Source organism: Halichoeres trimaculatus, unplaced genomic scaffold (genome assembly GCF_033239565.1).
Source record: "Halichoeres trimaculatus isolate MK-OKI-2021-1 unplaced genomic scaffold, fHalTri1.1 fHalTri1_scaffold_5, whole genome shotgun sequence".
NCBI classification, from domain to species: domain Eukaryota; kingdom Metazoa; phylum Chordata; class Actinopteri; order Labriformes; family Labridae; genus Halichoeres; species Halichoeres trimaculatus.
The window spans coordinates 28,104,619-28,130,853 of NW_027437183.1; the positions used below are offsets into that span (position 1 = coordinate 28,104,619).

At 41.3% G+C, this 26,235-nt stretch overlaps 1 protein-coding gene across 1 annotated transcript in view; it reads left to right on the plus strand.

Annotated features, from left to right (window-relative positions):
- Nucleotides 1-24,703, plus strand: part of pebp4 (phosphatidylethanolamine binding protein 4) — a 50,951-nt gene extending 26,248 nt beyond the window's left edge. The window contains exons 5-7 of the mRNA XM_074670347.1: nucleotides 18,451-18,496; nucleotides 18,655-18,765; nucleotides 24,575-24,703. Coding sequence (XP_074526448.1) covers nucleotides 18,451-18,496; nucleotides 18,655-18,765; nucleotides 24,575-24,666 — 249 coding nt within the window. The 3' untranslated portion in view covers nucleotides 24,667-24,703. The remainder of the gene's footprint in view (nucleotides 1-18,450; nucleotides 18,497-18,654; nucleotides 18,766-24,574) is intronic.
- The last annotated feature ends 1,532 nt before the right edge of the window (nucleotides 24,704-26,235 follow it).

A 26,235-nucleotide genomic window follows, 5' to 3' on the forward strand; every position in this document is an offset into this window, starting at 1 on the left:
CAGAACTCAGGAAAGAGTTTTTACACCACAAAAACAGAAGTGATTTGCTTGTTCTGGGAGAATATGGTGGAAACTAATGAATATATAGATTACTCTTTATTATTTTTTTTTTATCAAAGTCATACTTGTACAAAGAACAAAAGCTTTATTTAAAGAGGAATAAACTATGATAGATGAGTTTAGTAAGGGTACAGCTGGTGTAAAGTTTTACAAAAATGATCTAAATCACAAATATTAAGAGTAAATCGTAATATCAGCTTCAGAAAATAATAGCACAAAGGGCTTAAATGCCACTTTCAACTGCATCATTAGCCTCACAGTTTGTTTTATCGAAAATACTTCACCAATATTGCAAATAAACATACATAATTGCATTGTTCTTTATCCTGTAATTATCCTACTGTGGCATGTTATGATTCAAGCATTTATTTTTGACAGACAGCTGCCCCCATATGGAAGCCAAAAACAATTTCCCAAAGGCCAGACGAACCATAGCTAGCTTCATTGTGAGAACAAAGAGCCATTGGTATTATTCATAATTAAACTCTTATTGTGTACTCTGCTGAATATTTCCATTCTTCTGCCTCTCCTGCTCACTCTCGTTTCCCCTCTCGGTACTTTGCACCTCGTGCTGGGAACATCTGTCTGGCGTCAGAGAGGAGCCTGGCTGTGCAGATTGGAGCAGGTAGAGGAGCACATTGTAGCCCAGCTAATGATGAGAGTGTCTGCCCTCTCTCTTGGAGGAGACGCAAGCTGCTGCTTCACGCTCGCTCACTCCACTCATACGCCCAGGGAAACAGATTTCCAAACATATGCAGTATGTTTTTAATCCAGTTGAGCACTTCATTTCCCAGCAAACACAAATAACCTTACGGGACATCCATATCTTATGACAAGGGGGTGGGCGCAAAGGAATTGAACAATTTTCCTTTTTAATGTGATTTTTTTCCCTCCAAAGTTGCTAAACATGCTCATAACCCAGGTTAACAGTTTGCTTGTTTATGGTTTCACAAACTTTTACATAGAAGTGCCTCCTGGCTCCGAGTCATATGAAGCAACTTTATCCAATCTAAACTCCACTCCCTGTACCTGTTGTCATCCTTTGTTTAAACTTTAACTGACAGCACAAACACATGCTCATTGTGTGAAGTGTCTTAAAGAATTCGAACAGATTGTTGTCAGTGATATATAGCTCTGTGAAAAGTAAACTAAGCACCTGTTAGGTGTGAGTGATTAAGAGTTACACTTGTGGATGTAAGAACGACACTTAATAACCAAGAAGTCAGAAAACAGCTTGTAGTTTTTTCACATTCTTGTATAATATAATGTAAAAATGTTGTGTATACATATTGCAGCTTGGAATAGTTTTAGCCATTCATCTTAACTATCCAAAACCTCTCTTGGTGCAAATCAACAACAGCCCATAACACGGAGGCCCAGCTGGAGGTGCTTAACATTTCGAGCAGTGCTCATCCTGCTGTCAGCTGCAGCCAGACAAATGTCAGAGGTGCTCCTACATGGAGTTCAGCTGGTGGAAGTCATTCTTTCACAAAACTACATCAGCCTCTCCTAAACAGCCTCTCAGTTTTATAATGATCCAAGTTTTTCTTAGTTGGATTTCTTTTTTGCCTTGTGTATGGATTATAGAGTGGTCTCCTCTGAGCTCACACACTCCTTGGAGTATGAATGTACTTTCTTTATGCAAACATGATTTATCTGCACATGTGAAAGAGTTTAAAAGAGGTTATTTGTTGATACTTGCTAGTCACATGTTGCAGTTGTTCCATCCTCTAGTGCTGACACACATGAGTGAGTAAATGCATCAAATTTGATGCCAAGCCCAAAAGGTCAGTAAATTTAAGGACCTTACAGCAACAGTGTGGTGCAAGCAAGCAGAATGTAATGTTATCCAAAGCTGGCAAATGTCAACAACAGTTGTTTATGTTGCACCCTGTGTCGGCCAAAACTTAATGCAAGAAAATCTCTGTTAAAATCAGGATTTGTCAGAAGTCGTGCCCACCTCATACCTGCTTAACCTTCTGATTCTGTGGCTGCGGTCCAATGCCTGTGCTACATCTGGATCCCCTGTTTCGTGTGTACAAACGGCCTGTAATAACACTATCGATCTTATTGTACATGCAGCTTATTAACAAACAGGTTCTTCTTCAGTGTGGGCTGCTGCTCTCACTGTTCTCCGCCACCTAAAGGGAGAATTACATAAGAATCCTCCGCTCAATTGTCAGCTCCATCCCCCGTCCACATACAACAAACACACACTTAAACACACACACGCACACAGAGTACTGTAGCTGATAACCTACGGAGCCTCTTGCTATCTCTATAAAAACTGACCTCCCTGCTGCGGTTGCTGTTGGGAGATGATTGAGGAGGTTTCGGCTCATGAAGAACGTGAGCTGCCATGGTTTCCTGTCTGAAGCTGTGACTGCTGTAAGGGAATAATCATCCATAAATTATTATTTTCACATATTATCTAATACTTATTGAATAGCTACTTGTTTTGGGCTGGGAGGAGGAAGCTGCTCATTCTGCATCTCTTATAAATTCATCTTTTTTTAAGCAAGAAGGCCTGTGTGTGTCAGTCAGTGTGCTGCATTAATTTCTACCCTGCACGTTGTCCTGGATATATCACGATTACTCTCCAAGAAAACAAGGACAACCTGGAAAGCCCTCTTTGATCCAGTCTGTCACACTATAGCATAGTAAGGGAAAAAAAAGAACAGATTGGACCTTCTCCATGCAAATGCAGTTTTAAAAACCAGTAGCTCTGCACGCATAAAGGCGCTTCTTTTAATATGTGCCCCCTTTCTTCACACCCACGACCATTGTGTATAAAATCCTGTTTTTCCTGAAAAGATTTCTAGTCGCAGCCGCAGACAATGTTCCCCCACACAAGCTGTCGTCTTTGTCATACCCCCCCCTTCCCTCCACTTCAGTCAGTAAAGCAGGATCTCTGGCAGTCGGCCCTGCGTGCAAATTCATGCGTTTCAGGGTACAGGTGGGGGGCTTGCTGCAGTCTGCCTACCTGTTCCCCTGTAAACTGGTCAATTTTGACTGACGTGGACATGGAGGGGGGGAAAAAAGCTGGCCTGGAAGCCGAGAGGGGAGAGAAATGGGCGGGTAAATGAACAAATGTCAGGGTTAGTGGGGGGTTCCTGGGGCCACGGCTGTGGAAAATGCTTCCTCTCAGGGGTGTCTCATGATAGGGTACGGTGAAGGGGAGTGAGGCATGCTGATAAAAACAACTCACTAACAATTATGCTCACCTAAAATAGCCCTTACTTAAGTATATAGCATGCTTGCCAGTTAATTGTACACAAAAACAAAGACTTCACAAAAGACCTCCTGCAGCCAATGTATTTTCTTGTATTTTGGCATGATAATTAAGTGTGACAGCTATGTATGCAAAGCTGGCACACATTAGTGGCCTGTCTAACTCTAGGTGCTGATTATGATTGTTTCCATTTTAAAAGTAACACTAAAGTATGAAATTAGAAAACCACAACACAGTATAGGAAAGTACAATACAATGTACAATAAAACAACGGCAAGGGTTCGAGTGCAGCAGCACAGATTTCATAAATACACCGTCGATAAGTCTTTCAGAGCTTTCTCAAACATGCTTTAACATTGCATGTGATATTTCTGTGTTTCTGTGTTTTATGAATATTAAGTGATAATTGATCCTATTTTTATGAGCATTTTTTTCATTTGATGACAATAAAAAAAAATACACATGAGCTGAGTCCATTCAGTGCAGATTAAAGACGCTTTCTGTTTCTGATACAAGCATCTGACTGAATTGGGGTTTAATGACAGCGTTCCTAATATTCTAAGAAGATCATTATATTCATAATGGAGAGCGAGAAGCCACCATCAATACAATGCATTCAGCTGAAGCCAATATTTTATCCATCCATCCCTGAATAATTTGTGTACCATCGCTGCATTTCCTCTGAATTGTTCTCTGGATTTGTTCAAGTTGTGCTTATTGATATGCTGTAAGACTAACAACCATAAAATCTACTAAGACCTCTGATCTGTACTATTGACCATTATCATAGCCAAGAGGTCTGTTACAATGTGGTATTTTTATGCTACAGTTTGTGAGAAACCTGTTTACATTCCAGGGTGCTGTATAGTTCACTTCTCTGCGCTGCTCAGTCGGATTCCAAAGCACTGTATAGATTTCTTTCAGCTGATGAAATTAAAAAGACAGCGATGTGTGTGTGGTGTGCCTTCCAGCAACGCGATTTGCCTGTGAGTTCACGATACGGGTTGAGAGGGGAGTTCCTTTGGGGGGGATTAAATAGCTCCCTCTCTTCCTTCCCTCCTCCCCTGCCCTCCATACTTGCAGAACACAAACAGCTTGCAGGGCTGTACAGTACTTGTACTGCATGTTTGCCACAGCTCAGCTCACAGGTAACAATAAGCCAAGGTCAAAGGTTAAGAGGGATTGTGGAGCTCGGATTCTTGTGTGTTCCTCTGGCAAACATTGTGCATGCAGGCACAGGAAACAGTGCCCATGGTACTGCTGGGAGAAAGGAAGAGTGAGAAACAGAGTGAGCAAGTTGGCTCAGAAGAGATGGGGTATGAAAAAGACCAAGACCAGGGCCAGTTTCACAGAGTTATATTGGACTGGTCTATAAGGTTAGGATAGTCTTAGCTCTGTGTTTTTTACAAGTTTAATACCAGTTAGATAACTGCCCAAAAACAGAGACTGATGATGAGCTTTTTTAAGAGCATTTCTCACATCATAAGAACTCAAGTTGCTGAGGCTGTGGTCTTAAAAATAACAAGTTCAGGTTTCAAAAAATGCTGGTCTCAAACCAAAGTGCTGCTATCCCCTATACCAGAGGTCTGCAACCTTAACTTCCATATGAGCCATTTTGCCTCAGCTCATGTGCAGTAAAGTCGTTCGGGAGCCACAAAATCTGCTTTATCTTCACAATATAGAAAAAAAAGTATATACAATTCTAAACAGAGTAAAAATCTATTCAATAATTTTCTAAATTATAGGTTTTTTTGTGATTATAAAATTGTAGATGTGATGCTTTCATTTTTTTAATGAAACTGCAAATATTAAAAAAAAGAAAAAATTGTAATACAAATTTGCAAAATTTATGACATTTCAGTAAGTTGCAAAATTTTTCAATACTTTTGATATTTCAAATATTTGCAAAATCTGCAAAAAAAAAAAGGAAAAAAAAGAAAAATTTGACAAGATTTCATGAATTTGCAAAAAGAGGTTAATTCGAAAATTTGCTACATTTTTTTTTCAAAAATATGATATATCAAAAATTTGCAAAAATAAAAAAAAGGATTTTGTTTCTTTATTTGAAAAAAAAGAGGAGAAGTCAAAAAATTTGAAATTCAAAAAATGTGTAAATTTTCAAAAAAACAAAAACAAAAACAAAATAAAAGCTTTGTTGAAAGAGGTAATTCATATTTGGTTTTAAAAATGTTGGTTTATTAATTTTTTTTTTATAGTGTCACTGTCTTTAATCATTTACATGTTCTGCAAGAAAAATTTGGAGCCTCTGCAAAGGAGTCACAGAGCGGCATGAGGCTCCAGAGCCGCAGGTTGATGACCCTTGCCCTAAACCAAAAGTCCCCTCGTCCATCACTACCTCTGAGAACCAGCATCTACCCCACTCCATGAACACTGAAGTAAGATAAAGTTTAAGAGTGGAGATACCGACAAGTAGAAGAACAGGGACACTTCTTTGGTCAGGAGATGTCAGTAACTGCCAGAGGGTGAGGAGACTGTGAAGACTGTAACCCTTATCCTTACAAGTCTGCACCTATCTACAACTCCCCTCTTACTTGGAAGAGAAATACTCTTTGGCTTGAAGCACTTGTGGACTCTGGAGCTCTGGGCAACTTTTAGATTAATCTTTTGCCAGAAAACTGTCTGTTCCTATAAGCAAGGCTTTCTTGAAGCTCTTTAGGATAGAAAACACGTTGGTTAGGCTGTGGTGTCGTTTCAAACTGTCGTAAAGGTGTCAGCCATGAAAGACTTTATTCAGAAAGCAATGTTTCTTTAATTTCATGAGTATCTTTTATTATAAGTTACACTTGTTTCTATCCTCAAAATACTCTGTTTTTGGGTGTGCGAATCTCTTCCTAACAAAACAATTCAGTTGGATTTGATCTGCAGTGGCTACCATTCAGGGCTGATTCATCAAAATAGGGAAGGATTCAATTTGGCTTCGGATTTGAATTGGCTTGGCGCTGCTAAACTGAATCCCAAGTAAAGTTTGACTCACTTTATCTATGAATTATTGGGATATTACTGCATGTTATTTAAAAAGCAGTATATGAGTTTTTGCATTTTAAATGATTTTATACACTGCAGAAAAAAAATGCATGGGTTATCATTAGGGACAGACAGATTATCGGCCAGGCCGATTATCTGGGCCAATATTTGGCATTTTGGGGCATATCGGCATCGGCCTTTCTTTTAATCTGACGGCTGATATGAAACCCATTCATAACTGTGTTGTTTTGGCTCTGATGCTTCTCTGCACAGAATTTCTCCCTGTCTACACTATGGAAGCCCTAGATGGTCAATTAAAACCAGTCATGTAAAACCAAGCAGAAAATTTATTCAACTGCATTACACACCTATAAAAGGCAGCACAAACTCAATTCTGTCCTGTTTTGTTGTGGTTACATAGAAATTTTTGGAAAACTTTATTTACTTTGGAAAACCTTAGCTATTTATTTTTTAATTTTTTAGTTAACTTTATAAAACATGCTGCTAAGTGTGGGAGCTGTTTAATAAAAATATGCTTGAAGGCATTTGATTGTAGTTAAGTATTAGAGTTTGTATTGTTCAAATTTTTCTATGTCAATATTTTCACTTTGACCGCAAATGAATATCGGCTTCAAATATTGGCCTTCTTGCCTACTAATAATCGGTATCGGTATTGGCCCCCCAAAAAATCCATATCGGTCTATCTCTAGTTTTAATTGCTTTAAAATTATGGAAAGGGTGTTTTTTGTTTCCAGTATTCTCTAAATTGTTACATTATTTGAAAAAAATCAAGTTCCTCTCATTTGTAGAGAATTTACCCAGTTTAAACTATATACACTGTTTTGTTATCTTCGACAGATTTTTTTTGAGACATGCATGAACCTGGATGTCTATCTGAACTCTCTCAGTTTGATTTAAGCCATAGTAAAATCTTGCTTTTATAAAACCAGATCCCTTCCTCCGTCAGGCTCTTTGAACAGGAAGGAGATTATCCATTTAATCTCTTAATCATGCTCACTGTATACAAAGTTGGTGCTGTGCCTAAAACCTCTGTCCTTAACACATGTATCAAAGCCACCTTTTGCAGTGAATCCCACTAACCCTCAGACTAATTCAGGTTGGAGCTGACACTGTTACACACATTTCTCTTCAGCTGTATGTTTATTGCACCCTTGGTGCCCTGTTAAAATGGAACCCAGACCAATGGTGCATAAAATGGGATGTGGAAATATGTAGATTTTAAAATGCGGCTTTTTAAAAACCTCTTGTTTCAACAAATGTATTCATAATAAAGGCAGATGTTTCGTAACATTAGGTTACTGTACATTTTGCACAGTATATGTTCCCCAAAAGTAGGAATTAATAATGAAGATGCTTTTTGGCCTGAAATTGCTATTCAAACAATTATGTACTTAGTTTCTTCCAACAAATGCATTCCACATTATTGTTTTGCCTCATAGCAAAGCACCCAAAAGACTAAAACCTTTCATTTCAGCAAAGGCCGCTATTGGTCACCGTCAATAAAAGCATAAAAGCATTTATTTCCCACGTTTGTCAAATTAACAGCATACTCCATCTCCCATAGGACTTGTAAGGTTCATTAACCTTTCTGTGAAGTGGGACAGGTTTCCAGCAGTTACCATAACCTCTGTCTCGCTCCTGCCTCAATTATAATAGAAGAATTAAACATCCAGTGATTCAAAACAGTAATGCTGCCTCTTAAATCCCTTTGTACCAGCTCTCAGTTGTTAATGACTAAAGACACTGAATGAACCGGAGAATTATCAACAGATAAAACCGTGGACAGAATGGCTACTTTTAACAGCAGGGATTGCTGACAATACATGTGCAGGTTTTGTTTGGAAGCCAGATTTTAGTGTTTAAAACTATGGTTCAGTTTTACAATCTGAAGGTTTGTCCTTTGTTTTCTTGCACATAAACAATCCTGTATTTATGTTAAATAATAATATTTTTAATGTCATGTATGTGGAAACACTGATGGTTGATATTTTAGTGTATGAATCTAAATTGCATTGACAAGTTTAATGTTCCCATTTTTTACTGTCCTTCCAAAGTCGTTCGGATAGACTGACCTTGAACTAATTAATGGTCAATTACACGCCTGTTGATCTCTTTTAATTTCTTTTAATTAAATTAATTGTGTGGGCAAAGAATTCGTTTTCTTGTCAACCTACTCCTTCTCCATCCCACACCTCTATTCTTACTTCTTTTCCTCCTCCACCTCCATGTAAAGTCCGTCCTTCTTTCGATACTCATTTATGTTGTGTAACTCTTCACATTAAAAAAAGTTTGATGCTGTTGACTGTTTTAATAAGCCTAAACTTTGTCTTTTCTTTCCCTTCCCCTTATATCACGTCCATCACCACACAATCGTTCCAAATTCAGCCTGATGTACTTGGATTGTTTAACAATCTGGGTGGATTTATGGTCTCTTTACCGGAAACTGCTGTAACCACAGAGCAGTGAGGCTCTTTGGTGTGTGTGCGTGCCTACTGATGCTACTTGTAGGCAAAGCTCCGGCTGGGATTTTCCAGTGCCACCCCCGTCAGTAGGAAGCCCTATATGGGGACATGTCAGCGCCTTGTTTGCTTGTTGTGCTGATGAAGCCGGGGGTGGGGCGAGTGGGCAGCCTTGTTCAGGTTCCAGGATTCCCTTAAAAAAAAAAAAAAATGAGTCAGCCATCCCCCACTCAAACTGACTGTTACCTTGGGAACTCAAGCTTGGGTTTCCCTCAACAGTAGTTAAGTACAAGCTCATCAGCACCCATACTTGCTTACACACACAGAGAACTGTAGGTGCTCGAGAGCAGTGCCCAGGTTAGATGAGATTATCTTATTAAAATGCTCTCGCTTTGGCCTTTACTCTGCCCTGCTAGGCCCAATCTGCTCTCTGTGAATGAGATGACCAACCCAGCACGGGCCCCTTTGTTAAACTCCTAATTTATGCAAATTAGACTGACTAGATTGGTCTGATAATGAGTTAGGGTAGCTAGTTTCTTAAGCCAGTGGTTTCAGTAGTAATTTGGTTCTCTGCTAATGAGCTAGACCAGTCTGGAGCAGGTTTGGTGCCTCACAGTGTGTCAGGGATGTCAGTGATGGCTGGAGTTCACTTAATAACTGGACTGTTTGTGTTTCCAACTCAGTTCATTACTAAAGCCAAATGAGTTCCTTTACTAAAGCCATTAGTCTAGCAAGCTATTGGTAAGTGGGTTAATTTGTTGATGCACTGAAGCAGATCAAAGGTGACTCCTCCACTCGCTTTCACCCTGCTTCGACGAAGCCAACCCACCCCGCTCAGCTGATCACTATTAGGTTGCTTTACCAACTAATCATCCAAGACTCAAGCCTGTTTAACTCAAACAGGGTCATTTAGACTCTCTAATAACTATGTTTGTGCTAAGTGTGTTTAATTTCTGCCAGTTTTCAACTTCGACTCTTTGTTTTATTATTTCATAAATACCACAAGAAAGTAAAGTGAGTTCATTGTTTGTACTTGGATATGAATAAATAGACAGGGAAAATGAATGGGGAAAACAAACATACCTTGCACATACTATAATCGCTAAACAATACCATAAGACATAACACACCAGCTGCTCAGCTGAGAACCAAAGGTTGCCTGCTACTAAATAAAGGCTGGCATTTCTCCCAGTTTATGCATCACTCAGTTGTGCCAAAGTTTGTTTTTGTGCCATCTTCATCTGTCGGTGAAGAGGAACACGACCTGGGAAGGCCACACAGCAGCTTTTGAAGACGGCTGGAGAACATTCAGTGCAGGAATAAGGTGTTGCTGAGGTTCACAGCATAGTTTAAAAGGTGAAGCCATCTGTTGGCTTGGCTCTGATGCCGCTCTTCAGCATGTGGCTCACTCGCTGCACATTTAAATGTGTCTGTCTTTTTGTGTAGATATAAGGGTGTGATGTCCCTTTCCCCAGTGAATTCTGATTAGATGAACTGAGGGTCATTGTCTGTAGGGACAGAACCCAAAACTGTTAAAAGTGGTTCCAGATTCATTCTGGGTTCCCCTGACAGCCTCAACCTGTCTTTACCTCACCAGAAAATGTTTTAAAATGTCATCATCATGTGTCACTAGTTGGTCTTGGTCAAAGAGTTGGGTGCAGCTGATAATTTAATGCAGACTCCACGGGCTTGACAGATTATACTTAGGTATGGTAGTCAACGGCCCGCAGGTACAGGTGTTTTTTTAGTCCTCTGACTACTCACATGTGCTTTAGAATAGAATAGAACTGTATTGTCACTGTAACAAGTACAACGAAATTGAAGTCACAGCAGCAACCAAGAAAACAAAAGTAAGAAAGTGTAAAGAAAGTGCAAAAAGGTCCACAAGAAAATAGATGATGACAGCTTGTCCATCATTGTCCAGTTCAGCCAGCCTCCACCTCCACAGGGTCCAGGACTGAGCTTCTTCAGTCATGCTCCATCTCTGTCTCCTGGATCCTCTCTGCTCCCAGCAGCACCAATGGTTGGTTGGTGTCTGATGTTAGCTCCGTTAGCCATGTCTGTGAATAGCATGATGCTACTCTGCCCTCTGGTATTCCCTCTGTTGCCGGGTTATCACAGCTAGTTCGTCCATCTTATTGGAGATAGATCTCACGTTCCCAATAACGATGGATGGAAGGACAGGTCCATGTCGTCACTTCTTAGCTCACACCTGAGAACCAGCCCATTGTCCTCACCTCCTTCTCCTCTCCTTGTGGGAAGACATCAGGCTTTACACCGGTTAGCATGGGCATGCTACAGGCAGCTAACAGCTGATTTCACATGTAAGCAATGCAGCCATGGTTACATGTAGGATCTCCAGACAAACACAGGAGAAAAAGTAGTAAAAATATCACTGAAGCCACAAAAAGTTTGGTGTCCATGACCAACAAATGAGCCATACAAAGTAATGATCCACTCCAAATACAAATATGACAAAAAAGAGAAGAAAAGATAACAAGAAATGGAAAAAGAAGAGAGAGCTGCTGCAAAAGGCAGCCATAGCCAACAGGGCGGTGCCTAGCAATTACATTTACATTTTACATTTTTCTTACATGTCAACTATAAGTCTATTTTACTTTTTTAACACACAGCTTCATAAATTGATAATGCTGCTGTTCAAAGTGACAAACTGCCCATCAGTACTGTTCTAATAAAACTCAGGCTCGTTCAAACACAAAGTGTCTCGCCAAAGCCCACTTAACTTGGACTGCAGGAGCCAGGAATCGACGTGGCCACACTATTAACTTGAAGAAAACCCTCTTTACCCCTGAGCCACAGCTCCTCTTTTTTCAGAGCCTCCTGGCAATGTTAGACCCACTTGGGTTGCATCTGCAGGATGAAGAAGTCCTGTAACCACTGAGTCGTCTGCCCCCTTTGTGTAATGTAGCTAAATGGACACTGCTGAGTGTGTGTGGTGATGTTTGCCCAATACTTGGCATCCGCTACCAAATTCAGAGCAATGCAGACTTGCTAAACTACTTACCTCTTGCAAACATTTTTCAGGTGAAACCTTTCTCACAGCTCTGAGAGCTGCGTCCTACTCTTATTCAATAACATTGCTTATTTAGGCCCTCAGGAAGGACTGATGGTTGAGGCTGACAGAGGCTGATAGTATGCACAGTACACTTAAAAGTCAAATGATTTTGCTCTTTTCACTCATCATTACGGAAAGCCTTGGTCCCTAATCGTTTTAAAGAGGATCGGCTATATTGAAATGCTTCCTTAAGATAACTTAGTCCTCTGTTTGAGCAGTCATGTGTTTCCTCTTTCCACTTGAGGGAAGAAAAACTGTCTTTAACCTGTAAACGGTGAGATCTTTATGAGACACAGACTTTTGATTCACAATAACCCTGCAAATGAATGGGCTGATTACTGAGGCGAAGATGAAGAGGCAGTCATAAGCACTTGGCTTGAGTGGAATAGGCGAGGGGGGGAGGGAGGGGTGGCTGTGGCGGTACAAGTCCAGCCTCAGAAATAGAGCTGTGAACACCATCTGTCATGCTCTCTCTCCCCGTCTGTTAGCCTGACTGCAAGTAAAAGGGAGAATGATGCTCTCAGAACTGCATTAGAAGGACGTGGGTGCTGATTGTCGTAGGTGTGGGTTTACAGGGTGTGCAGCAGAGGGGGAGGGAAGCAGTGGATATACAAGGAGGTGCATGAGTAACCGACAAAGGGAAGCACTCACCCACACAGAGAAAGAAAAGGGTTCTTGGGCAAGTGGGTATTCCTGGTGAAACCGCACCCCTGCACCAACCCACCACCTCCTCGCGGACTCCTACCTATTGGCTCTTTCCGAGGATTCCTAGCGGAAGTTATGTAGACACATTATACAAACACACTGCTCATGTTCTACTTTTAAGGCCTGGAGGAGTTTACAAATCACGTATTGTGTTGTTGAGTAAGGTGAAACCTGTAGGACCTACTTATGGCTACCACTTTTAGACCAACAGGAAGTGCATCCAAGCAATTATCATCCTCAAGAGTTTCATAGAGGATAATACTGCTCTCAAATCTGAAAAATCCAAGTTCTTTGTTCTGATTGTGATAAATTAGTTGGGCTTTTTCAGCCTTTGCACGGAGCAGAGTTTTTTTTTTTGCTCTGAATATTGGTGGTTGAAGTGTCAGGCTATTACGTGACCCACAGAAAAAGCTCTGCTGCAGTGCTTTTTCCAGATTTTCAGAATTATTCATTGCTCATATCATGTAGGTTGTTTGGGATCCTTTTTGCTTTTGACTGAGTCAGAGTGTGAAATAGAGTCAGTGAAACATGAAGGCAAGCTGGGCCAGAATGAACAACAGAGAGAAGCAGGATGGAGCATACAGAACATCACAGCTGGACTGTTTAAAAAGAGGTTACAAGCTCTTACATCTGAACAGAGGAAATAAAGTCAGAGTTTTGTTAAAACAAACATTTCCTGGTGCTGTCTTGATCTCAAGCCTTCCACCTGAAAAGTGCAACTTCAGATAAATCAGCAGGATTTTTTTTAACTATTGTTAGGATTTACTTTTCATTTGATGTTTTGGAATCCGCCTCACACCTACTTCTGACCTCTGCTGGTTCAGGTATCCAGAGTACTCTCTTGAACAATATCTCACTGTATCTTAGTCTTTATAGAAAAAAATCCTTAAATTTTTAAATAGTGACACACTCCCATACTGAAGAATATGACGATCCCTCTGTTCAGCATGTTAAGTAACCAACAGCCATTTTGACACTTTCAGTTTTTATCTCGGTCAGTTCCTGCGTCTCCCACACTGCTCAGTGTGTGATTCACTATCACAGCTACAGGAATGGGTATTCCCCTTGTATGAGGATGCATAGTCACATTTTGTTCCGTTGAGTAACTCCTGCGTCTCTTTAACAAGACTCTGTGATTGACATTACTCTTCAGTTGCTGTCTGATGATCACCTGGTGGAGTTACAGTTTGCCGATTGTAGGGGTTTCAGTTTTGAGGGGAAGATCTATCCAAAATCTGTGTTTATTCAGATTGATTAATGTTGGTTTATTTATCATTCACAATACTCTGCAGAAATGTACAGTTTGACATATATTATTGTTTCATTCAGAAGGAATCTATTAAAGGTCCCATATGATGCTTCTTTTCTGCAGTTTAATATGGATCATTGATGTCTTTATGAAATGGTAGTAACATGTTTCGGTCCAAAAAGCCAATAAATCAAGCACAGCAGCATTGTTTCCAGGCTCTCATAGCCCCTCTGTTCAGAACGCTCTGATTTAGTGGGCGTGACCTTCATATGTAAATGAGCCACCGCTGATACCGCCCCGCTCTTCAACGTCACTGAGAGCGCCGCCATGAGCTCTGAGTGCACAATGTTTAGAAAACAGCAAAGCTCATTTACCGTAACATTACAGGCTAAAACAACAGGCTAAACGCAGCTAAAGTTAGCATCATGAAGCTAACACAGAGACAGGGGGGACACTGAGGAAAAGCTCTTACATCTGCTCCACAGCACACAGCATTTAAAATACTCACATTTCCAGGGTCTGAAGTTTGTTGGTGGATGGTTGGTAATGCGCCTGGATTCAGGACCAGTCTATTCGCTAGCCCTCTGTTGTACTGTCCAAAGTTGGAAAAGCAGTCGGCCGTGAAGTGACTAGCACACACATGCACAGTTTTACTGAGTGTATCTGGCACATTTCCCTCATAAATGAACTCTAGCCACTTAGTCTTGTCTTCTTCTGAGTTGGGAAGCTTGTGCATGGAACTATGTGGCTGTTTACAGCCAAAAACAAAGCAGTGATGGCTGCTGGAGCAGCAGTGGGGAGAGGAGTAGGGAGGGAGGGGGTTTGGGGGTATCTGCTCCGGTGGACCAATCAGGTCAGACTTGCTCCTGATTGGTCAAAAAAGGTAATCGCTGACCTCAGCAAATCCCCAAAATCCAAACAGCTCATTTTAGGTCAGGATTTTACATTCACAAGCACTACTAAGTACAGGTTTGGTCATTAAATATCACATTTTGTGGGCTGGGAGGAAAGCCAAAGACCCACAAATTTCACTAAAAGACTTAATAGTAATGGCACCTTTAAGCAAATCACTGTCAGGTTGTGCAAGCAATGGCATACACTCCCAGGAAGTGGAGATAAGGCTTTATCCATCTGATTAACCTGAAAATAGTTCAACAACTTTCTTAGATATGCAAAATATTAAACCAAGGGAGGCACCAATCCAACCCTGGTGGTATCAATCCATCACAGACTCAGAAAGTTAGATCAGATATAAAATCATGAAGTAAGACAACTACTGCGACTCACCCATGCAGAGATATCTCACGCTGGTTTAAACAACATTATTCACAACTTGAAATATGTGAAAGTTTAATTCCTCACTTATCCACTGCTGAGGTTTAGATATGAACTGTAATTCTTGTTATTGGACTTAAACTCACCACACAATGACACATTTACAATCCCATAAAGTATTAATACAGTCAGTTTAAATATATTTCTATTTAATTTGGTCGACAAAGTAAGAAAAACCCAAAGCTCCCAAAAAGGAACAGAGAATGTCAAATTAATGCCAGCATTTGGTAAAATGTTCTTGCTTTTATCAGAGAACACTACAGTGATTGGGTTTATTTGATGAAAAACTTACTTCAATGAAAGCAGCACTGCCTCATTCAACTGTAGCTTAAATATCTGTAGTCAAGACTTTTTAAGACATGTACTAAATTCCTGAAGCTTCCTGTAAATGTGCAGGCTAGCTGCATGTGTAGACACCAACAGCCAAATCTGCAAGAACACAGGGTCCTGGATGTGCGCATGTGCACTTTGAGTCCCTTTGTAGTACATCTCAATAGGAAGCACATTTCAGTAGAATACCAGAGTGAACCTGGAACAATGGCACACAACAGGCTGAAAACAAAAAACACCATTACATATTTTGATACTGGAAAGGAAAATTTAATTTACTTGCAGGACTGCCTTAAGAGGAAAAACAGGAAGGGTTACACTGTTGGTTTGTCTGCCTTCTTTTTCTAAACTAACTTTTATTTTTGTCAAAAACATAGCAGTGAATTTATGGACAGACTCAGCTCCAGGGATTAAAGGAAAACAAAAATAAAGAAAATGACAAAAATAGTCAATTAAAACCTATGGAAAAGTCAAATAAAATAACTTGGTTTGAATTTTGAATGACACTGTAAAACATCAAGCTACATCGTGAATACAGCAGAATCTATTTGACCTCAAGTGAAGCCCTTGAGATTTCCAGAGTTCCTAAATTTTTGGAAAAGTCTCCAATGTGCATAACATTTCATAAGACTTGTGGAAGAGCTAGTTTACCAGCTGATATGTGGGCTAGCTGACATTGTTATTCACATTATATCCTTACATTTCTTTACGACATCATTCCCAGACTTTGAATAGATGCTGTCAAGTAATAAGTGAATACTTTGCATCATAATTTTGATACAGTTACAGATATAGTTACATGTTATTGAAGCTTTTTTATCTTTATGTAAATGTAACATTACTCATAACTTTTCACGTGTATTTCCTAGGTTCTTAAAAGAAACTGCAAGTATAAAATGACACATGAATCTTTGAACTGGTCCTCTCTTAGGGAGCATAATTAACACTGTGAGCAGCTGTCAGTCATTTAGCAGTCAGAACTTTTCACGCTCTGTGCCCACCCCCACAGTGGGGTCCCTGAGGAAGGACGCCCACCATGTGAGAACGTCCTGTAGATGAGTGCGAGGGGGTCCGTCGTCCTCTGGTGAGCGCTGTGAGTCAGTGACCTCGACACTGCCCTGCCCTGTCACAACATGTATGAAGCATTATATAAAAACCAGAGTGCGACCCACTGATTACTGTCAAGACGTGATATTTACATTTGATCACATGTGATTTCTGCGCAGTATTGACTTTAGGTTTGTTGTTTGGCTGAATTTCAATATCACATTCGTTTGCTGCTGTTTTCACTCTTTGTATTCTAATGAAATTAAAAGGGCAGGGGGTGCCATGGAGAGTGAGTGAGAGGCGAGCATCAAGATGTGGGAAAATGTTGCACGCTCAAATGTTGACTACCTGTTGCTATGGCAATGGGTTTGGATCCTGCAGGCTGCAGGACTCTTGCTATTTCTAAATAAAGATTTTTTTCTCACTGATCAGCCGATGAAGATCCTCACAGTTGAAACTAATCTTCTGAATTTTTACCAGCCTGTGTAAACACTGGTGCTCTGCTCTCTCATACTTACTGCTAAACCTCCTAAACAGCAGTTACAGGATTAAAGAGGAGATGATGCACAATAGAGGACATATGCTCTGATACTGCTGCTACATGGCTGAAAGAGTGGAATATATATAATTATTCATATTTGTAAATGAATCATTACAAAGTGTATCTGACTCGCTCTGGCATGCACACTATGTGCTCATGACTATAGAGTTGTAAATGTTCATCTGGCACTAGCTACCATGACAGCATTTCATGAGCTGCCAGGTGAAGAATTAAAAAATAAATTCACTTCAATTAATCAATCAGATTTTTAATATCTTTTTTTCCACGTTGACCTGTTCTTGTCAGGACTATATCTGAATTTATAATATATAATTTTGGTGTAATATTTTTATCCTCCTGTCTTAGAAAAGATGATAAAAGCTTAGAGCCAAAGTGTTTTAATATTCCTAAGATGTCCTAATGAATACTCTGAACTCAACACTATTGTGCGATATGATTGTTGTAGTCCTCCCATAATCTGTACTTAATGTCCATCATTAAGCACACTTCACTGCTGCTAAAGACTCAAAGGAGGAAAAGAGGAAAGATCTGCTTGTTCTTGCCATCTTTTGTCCTCACATGCTGTCTGGTAACACAGTACCTCTGACGTCCTGCAGGGGGAGCCTGTGTGTGCAGAAAAGAGGACAGAAATAGGTGGAGAGAGACCAGATATTTGATGCCCATGATGGGGACTTCCATGCTTACCTCAAGTGGGTTTTGGGCCGTTTCTCAGACAACATATTTAGTCCTGTTCCTCCCACTCGAGGATGCAGCCCAAGCAGCCCAGGCTTTTAAACAAACATCCCTGTGTGCTTCCTGGAGCTACAGCAGTTTAACCTGACGCATATACAGTAGAAAACTCTAGTGGAAAAATATCCTCACCTCAAATCAGGTAATATGATAGCTGTCTCCAGGCAACAGAAAGTAATATACAATTAATAACGTGGGAAATTGGCAGCTGGAAATCCTGTCAGTGTTTTAATCTGCTCTAGATCGGTGTTTTGTCTGGGATTATCTCCACATATAATTACCACAGATCTGTTTTTACATGTGACATCGATATATTGTAATCAATACTTTTATATATATTTAATTCAAGTGAAGCAGCTAGAACATACTTTTTAAATAAAAACCAGAAATGATTGTTTTTGTTCCTCCTGTCTTTTTGTAGCCTTTAAATCCCTTTTTATAACATTATACCTCTAAATTAGTCAGAATTGAGCAGATTGGACTTCACCGTGGATTGAAATGTATAATGTCTAGCTGGCAGAGAGTAATCCATGGACCAACAGGGGAGCCAATAGGGCATGAAATATCCACGCAACTTGACAAAACTTGAATGTGAAGTAGACCTAACTCTTTAAGTTTTCAAAATGCCTTACCTGACTTCCTCTGTCTCTGAATTAACAGGGAGCGGCACTTAAGGATGGAAAGTTAGACGGGAGGACCATCACAGGTAAGTATAGTTCACACTCAACTGGAAATCCAGATGAGTGAAGAGGATGAGATATCAAACACTCAACTCTCTGATTGAATCTCTCATGTGCACTTTGAGTATGTTATTTTTCTCAATCCTTCTCCATTTATTCCTGTTTGTTGTTCTTTTTCTCACAGACTATCACCCTCCGTCCCCACCATCTAGTTCTGGTTTTCACCGCTACCAGTTCTTGGTGTACGAGCAGCCTCCAAACATGCCGCTCCCTCAGGAGGAGACTTCACCTCGCGGTAATGACCCAGCAGCTTCATCTCAACAGTCACATCAACCATCATACACAAGTTTACACTGTGGCATCAAAACTCAAGGCCCAAACATCACAACACGGTTATCTTTTACAGTTTCACTTCTTTTACAGTCTTTGGCAGGCACTTTTTTTAGACATAACCGAGTGTACATTTCTGTTTCTTGACACTTTAAGCAGGAAGTTGTGTCATCTATCAACATTAGGATGATCAAAGTCTTGCCTCATGTGTTTGAGTGGGCTTAATCCTTTATTTGGAGTGACATGTTTCTATATTAGGTGTTAACTAATGTCTCTCTGATTTAGCAGAAGCTGCTATTATTAGTAATTTGATTTGTTGCATAATATGTCAAGAGGACACTCCAGCCATACAAAAGACTTCATAAGTCCAGTTTTGTTGTTCGTGGGTGTCGAGACGTTTTGAGTGAGCCACAGTCATGACCATTAATATTAATTAACTAAAGCATTTAGAGCTGCTTTAAAAGAAAAGATAATTTTTCTTCAAGAGACATGTTAATGAGGTTATGACTAAGTCTGCTGCAGTGTCAGTGCCTGCAGGACGCAGACGAGTATTGTCAGCTCCCACGCACACCTGCACGTGTCTGTCTGACCTCTTCTTGTTAACCTCTACCCTAACTTGAAATCTGTGTCAGTCACATCAGCACACATCCTCCCCGTATATGTACTCATGACCTTGTTTAATATGGATAATATCAGCAGGCAGAATTCTTAGTTTGACTCTAAAAAGACTTGTATGTTTGTCTTGCAGAGTTTTGTTTATTCTTTAGGTTTTCTGACTCCCCCCCTTGATGAAAAGTCTCCTGAAGGAGGGAAACTTCACCTAGATGTACAGTACAGCACCTCACAGGAGGCGTGCCCATCTGTCTGCTCTACTCGGGTCACAGCCGGTGATTTGAGGGGAGATTGGGGCGGTTTGAGACTTCAAGCTCTGCGGCCGTGAACGAGCGGAGCTGCCAGTCTCTGCTGTTTGAAGTTTTGACAGCCGTGTCAGCAAACAATCCAGGCACATTAGACTGACGTCTGTTTGATGTTGAAACCTCTGGAAAAAAAAAGGAATGTCAAAAGAGATGTACTTTGGAGTATTTTACATATCCAAAACTTACTTTTAGGGAGATAAGTTTTTACCTCATTGTTCGGGAATTCAGAGTGTCAGATGTGGTTAAGCTGAGAGAATAATAGCAAGAATAACAGACTGCTGTTCAGAATATTTTAATATATTTTGGTGCTGAATGATAAACTAGATCACGTTCACTCTGTGCTCTGATACAGTACTTGCCCCCACATTATGGAGCGATTGAACTGAGCTGATCCACCCATCCTTAATCTGCTGGATGAGTTTAACTCCCGCTGCTGCATTTCCTCTCTTCTGCACACTGTTCTCTCTACTCAAAGGAAATGAAATTAAAATTTTCTCTCTAGGATAATCACATGTTTCATTTAAGGGTCAGCTCTGGAGGAGATTTCATGCCCTTGAAGAGAAGGTGATGGGAAAAATGTGACACATCAAGAATGAAAGTCTGGTTTGAGTTGATGAGTAGAGAGATGATCTGTTGGTTTGTTAGGAATCAGTGTACCTGCTGTAATGTTTTGGGCCTATGCTGAGCACAGTTTTCCTGCTCAGACAAGAGGAACGGAGGGAATCCCATGTCTCCCCACCTCCTCCGATAAGTATGTTCACTTATTAGCGTCTGTCCTCCCTCCATGTGGTATGACACAGAGAGCATTTTTCATAGCCCGTGACATTAATTGATGTGATTTGCAAAGGGGAGAGCATTTAGTCGTGGGTGGGAGACTCCTAATGATCGTTTTCCACTTCCAGTCGCGCAGTCATTGACTCAATTTTATCTCAAATTTGTCGTCTTTTTTCTTTCATCTCTGACCATCACTTGAGTGGTGAAGTGGGTGAACAATGAGAGGTGGAGCAGGGCTGCTGTGGGGGGACCGTGGGCTTGTGCCGAGCCTCCTGTGTTAAGGTTACGAATGCAGGTCAGCGAACTGATGGAGACAGCTGCTTTGTTACAAGAGGAACTACGGGGGGGGCTTCACTGTTGGCACCAGGCACAGGGCGTGATCATGGGGGAATCCCTTTTGCTCTGGCTCAGGAGGGCTGTCCCTGATTGAAGGCTGCCCCTGTGCCAGGGTGGGGGGGCAGGCGGGGGCATACAGGCCCTTGTGATGCTTGTTAGCCACTTGGCAAGCCCTCAATATGTCCTGCTACTGTTTGGTGCCGACGAGTCAGTTTGTCAAGGGAAACAGTGTTACAAAGCCAGAGAGGGAGACCATGAGGCCTTGAGAGAGGCTAACCCGTGTCATCAGCCTCTTCACATACACGGCTTACACACCTAGACCTTTAGTGTGAGCTTTAACGTGACCTTAAAATATTGATCAGAGTCAAAAAATGAACAGATGTGTTTGATAAAATTTATATCAGTTTTTATCATTTTCCCTCAGCTTTCCTCGGTAAATACGAGCCAGGGGAAGTACGTGACTCTAATGTTATGTGAATGAACGGATCACAGTGGAGTTAGCTGCTGGATGCTGCACGTTGCTCATCTTGCCTCCAAGAGCCCCGACTGCCAGCTCAGCACACTCCACAGTAATTGAAGCCATTTGCAATGTTGCAGTGTGGTAATGGGCAGATCCATGTCTACCACCCACCCACAGCCTCTACCATTAATCAGAGCTGCGTGGAGTCAAGAGAGCCAGGATTTGGTTGCTACAGCAGGCCTGAGCTTCAGCCAGGAGTCGGCTGCCTTAGAGGAACACTTTGACGTGTTAAATTTTGGCTGTTTTTTTTTTTTTTTAGTTCTTATCTTAAAAAACTGTTTGAGATTTAAGGTTAAAAGTTTTTTTTTTTCTAAATATCACAAACTTTTCTCATTCATAGATACTTTCAGAGCAATCTTACAACTCACAGCTGAAATAAATAATCAAAGTACTGCATCAAAAATAACACCACAGGAATCACAGGAAAATAACCAGTTTATGATTTGTCTTTTTTGAAGCAGAAATGTATCCTTAGTTCCAGCTTTTCAGATCATTTCAGTTTTGCTGTTGGATGGATAAAAAATTAATTTTGTTGAAAGCGCCGCGCATGGCTGAAAAATGTGACAGTAAAACTGGTATTTCACTGTTTCTCTCAAAATGCACTGATATAATCGTAGATTTATTACCATAAAAATGACTTCAGATTAAGAAAACAGGTTTCAACAGCGATAAACAATTCTGTGCATTTGTTAAAAGAGTAAACGTTAATCAGCAACTGTCATGATTATTAATCTGTTTGAGTCATTTGACGTGAAAAGTGTAAGTGAGAGTAATTTAAGAAAAATAAAACATCTTCAATATGTCAGGTGAAAAATACTAACCAGCTATGATTTGACACCTGACTCGTCTCTGAGATTAAATATAGAGTCCTCTGAAAAGTGACGTCTGCTAACAATGTATGGTGCTATGCTGACAGCAGGCTCGGAGCAGGAATATGCAGCCAAATACTGTGACACCCTTCGTCAACCCCGCTCTCTCCATCGAAGTCATCCTCCCTGCTGAAGCATCTGTGAGCCTGTCTGAGCCAGAGGCAATGACCTCTGACCCCTGACAGCCACATAGACCCCCCCTTCCCCCCACGTGAAAACAGGGATGTATAATTATGACTGGATATGTTTTGATGAAGCTCACAGAAGCTCTTACACCTGATCTGACTCCTCTCACTCTCCTGTGATGAACAGGATCACTTGGTTTGGAATATTTTTGAGAGACTATAAGAGGTTTAACAGGGACACCGCCCACACCACTAAATGTAGCAGCTCTGTGTCACCTCACAGCAGTCCCGATCTTCCTGCCATACCCAGACGGAGCAGCAAGGTGGAAACAAAAGGGGAGTCAGGAAGACTTAAACATCGCCCTCAGGTCCCACACTATCTGTCCTTTCCATGAGCAGGCAGATGGGAGAGGTGGAAACACGTCTCCGCACTACAAACACGCACCAGCCTATTTTAAGGTCACTTGTAAGTCGAGACATTTGCAGGGTGGCAGCCAGCGTGATAGCACCAGATATTGTGAATTTGCCTCATTTTGGACTGCGCCCAATGATTGCACAGCTTTAGACAGGATTATGTGTGTAAAGCCTTACAAGCAGTGCCTGGTTTTGACTCTCTGGGGATCGTTACAATAAAATGATCTCTGGTGTGAAAGGAAATGTTGCTTACACTCAGAGAAAGGTTTTCCCTGTGAAATGGACAGAGAGGAAGTTTTACTCATAGTAGATAAGAGAAATCTATCATGATCTATATCCTTAAATTCAGCGTAGAGTTGTCACCCTGGTGCCTCACCCCTCAGCTTTCAAGGAGAGTTTGAGGATCTGCAGAGGCGGTGCATTATCTCCTACAGGAGCACAGGCCGGAAGGGCCACAGGGGCCGTGCCCCACAATACAGACAGGTCACCTGACTCCATTGCCCTCACTTGATTATCGGAGCCCTTTCTGCAGGCAGCCCTCATTCACAGAGAAGACCTGTCAGCATTCAGGTACTCATGTGCTCATCTTCCAGTTATTATTTATCATTCTCCCCAGCTGAGCTCAAAGCCTGACCTGACTCCATGGCTCAGGCAGCCGCAGCGAGGTGTCGGGCTCTGAAGCTAAACATGCAGGGAGGATGAGGAGGCCAGAAAAATCCCTACAATGGTTGAGTAATCATTTATAAATAGTGTGAATTTACATTCAAAACTGATGCTGGACTCCAATGTGAAAAAGCCTGAATTGTTGCAGATATTTGATCAAAAATGTCAAGAATCTGACCAAATTGTCTCTGCAATGATATGCATGGCAGCAGCAGAGTGAAGTTCTTCCCCCAGATCTTTCCCTTGATGCTGGAGGAAACAAAATGTTTCCCCTTGATGGCAAAAACAGCCTCTGTGAAGGCCTGAAGAGCAGCTGCACAGAGAGGTGAAAGCAGTAATGTTTCTATCCAGGCAGAATTAGACTGGAGCCCTAACTGCAAGACCATTCCCTCTTTGGATTTGGAGCATTTCAATAGTTGGCTTTCTTTTCAAAAGATTAACTTTCTTTCTCTTGAGCATCTGTTAATGTAATTCCTGCACATAAGGAAATACCAGAATGTCAGCGATTCCCTGGATTACGCGGCACGGCATTGTCTTCTGTACACCCAAACATACACTCATTCCCTCTAGAATCTGTTGGAGTTTGCAAGTTTAAGGCACACAGGGTTTTTGTTGCTTTGGAAAAATAATTGTGAAATGATCTTTTTTTTTCCTTCAGGGAGGGGAAGCTGCAGGGAATCAGTGGTTGTCAAAATCTAAGAAGTGATATTGTCATACCAGCCGGATGGCCGTCTGGTGTTTGTTTAAAAAGGGGAGGGAAGAAAAAAAGAAACAGTCCAGGCGATTGAATCATATCTTCTTGCCAATACGTCCTTGCGTTCCCACCTCCATCATTACAGCAACATGTTTTATTTTCAGCAGTGCTGTTCTCAGTGACTCACATCCCAGAGCCATGTGCTGCTCTGTTAGGCCTCAGATCCCTTAAACACGGGCCGAGCGGTCAGGAGAAATTATGCTCCTGCAATGCACTGGAGATTATGCTCAGAAGGTGCTAAATTCATGTGGTTTAGTGTAAGGATAAAACACGTTGTCTCTTAAATTTATAGGATTTAAGCTTTTTGAGCTGTATTTTATCAACATACCAGAATGAAACAGACCAGGTTTTAAGCCCCTCCTGTCTCTAATAATGTTCTGTGTCTGTGTCCTGCCCCCACAGGTAAATGGGATCTTCAGGCCTTCACGTCAAGGTTCAGTCTTGGAAAGTCTGTGGCCACTCAGGTGTTCCTCACCAAAAACTTCAAAGACTGAAGGATCCTCAGTGTTGGTGGAGATCTGCCAGTATAACAAATATTATTGCTTTATTCTCTTCCTGAATTAAACACCATCTTCAAAGCACAGCCTCTTTGTATCTATCTTCTCACTCAGTTAGTTAGAGATTTCCTCTTTGTGTTGCATCCTCTGCTGTGTTTTTGATGTTGCCCCATATCTCAGTCCTGCGGTCTTGAGCGAAGGATTCAGGGGATAGATTTTGACCTCACTGGGGATTTCTTATTAGTTTCCGATCGCTGTCGGCAAGAGGAGGAAGACGGCCTGATATCACAACTCTGTGGAAAAAAGTTGACTCTTATTCAGGGGCGGAAACACGTCAGGGCCAAAAAAAGGAAGTGGGAGGTGAAACCAAGACCGCAACAGAGCCGGATGCCGCAGTGGAACTTGAACCAAAATACTCTGCAGAGTGACAGGGCAGGGGGAGGGGCTGGAGGCCCCGTGGTGTATTTGGTGAAGGGAACTTACTGTTTGTGTGATTGTTTATCATATTTCCATTGACCACTCTCACCTCAGCTGGAAACACTGAGCTCATTCAGGTTCCTGATTGACTTTATTTTAGTGAATTCAGGTCTTACACGTGTTCAGAAGTCCTTGAGTGTAACTTTGTGACGATGAACCGCTTTTGAACCGTGGAAGGTTGCATAAGAGGCCCACCTGGCAGGTCTGCAGAGGATGCTGTGGATAAACTTTTCAACCCTTTCACGCGGAGCTACTTTTTAGACTTCACTGGTCTTTGTGGAGAGTGGGTCAGAGTACCCCCCATGAGGAATATTGGTTTCTAACCAGCAACTCTCCTGAGGGAGGGGTTTGTATCAATACCCTAGATGTCTGAAAAAGGCTGGATTTACATGAGCCACTTTGATGTTCTGATGATCAATCTTTAGTTGGTGGTTTCATTGACCCTAATTTGGTGTCTCATCAGTGGGCTCGGCAGGAGTAGGTAATGGAGGTTTTCGTTCCTTTGGTGGTTAAGCCAGCCTTGGTAAACCCCGATGTGCCCCCTCCATGAACTCTGGGAGATCATTGATCAAAATGTCTTGCATTTGCTTTGTTTGCCTCCTCGACTTAGTAGTCTGAGCAGCTACGTCCACATACAAAACAGTCAAACAATGCACACAAACAAACGGCGAGACAGACAGCCCGCTGCTTCTTCAGCTAATGTGAAGTACCCGTCAGCTTGAATATCACTCTTGACCTTGATTTACCCATCTTATATGACTTATGAAATCACATTTTGAACAATTGGCAAGGGGAGTATAATTCCACACTCATTGTGAGGCATGCCAAGTGGGAGAGCATTCTTCCAAAAACCACCTACTTGAATCTATCAGTACACCATTGAAATGCCAGGATCCGTACTTCCAAATACACTGAGCATTTTTTCTTTCTCCTTTATATCTTGGAGATATCCTGCCAAAACAGCTGGGTTTGCCACTCAGCTTCCTTCAATGTGTTTATTTTTACTCCAAATGTCAGGAGAGTTAAAATATTCTGATTAAGAAAAACTGACAGCTGTAGTTCACCAGTGCACACTATATGAGGAAAAAA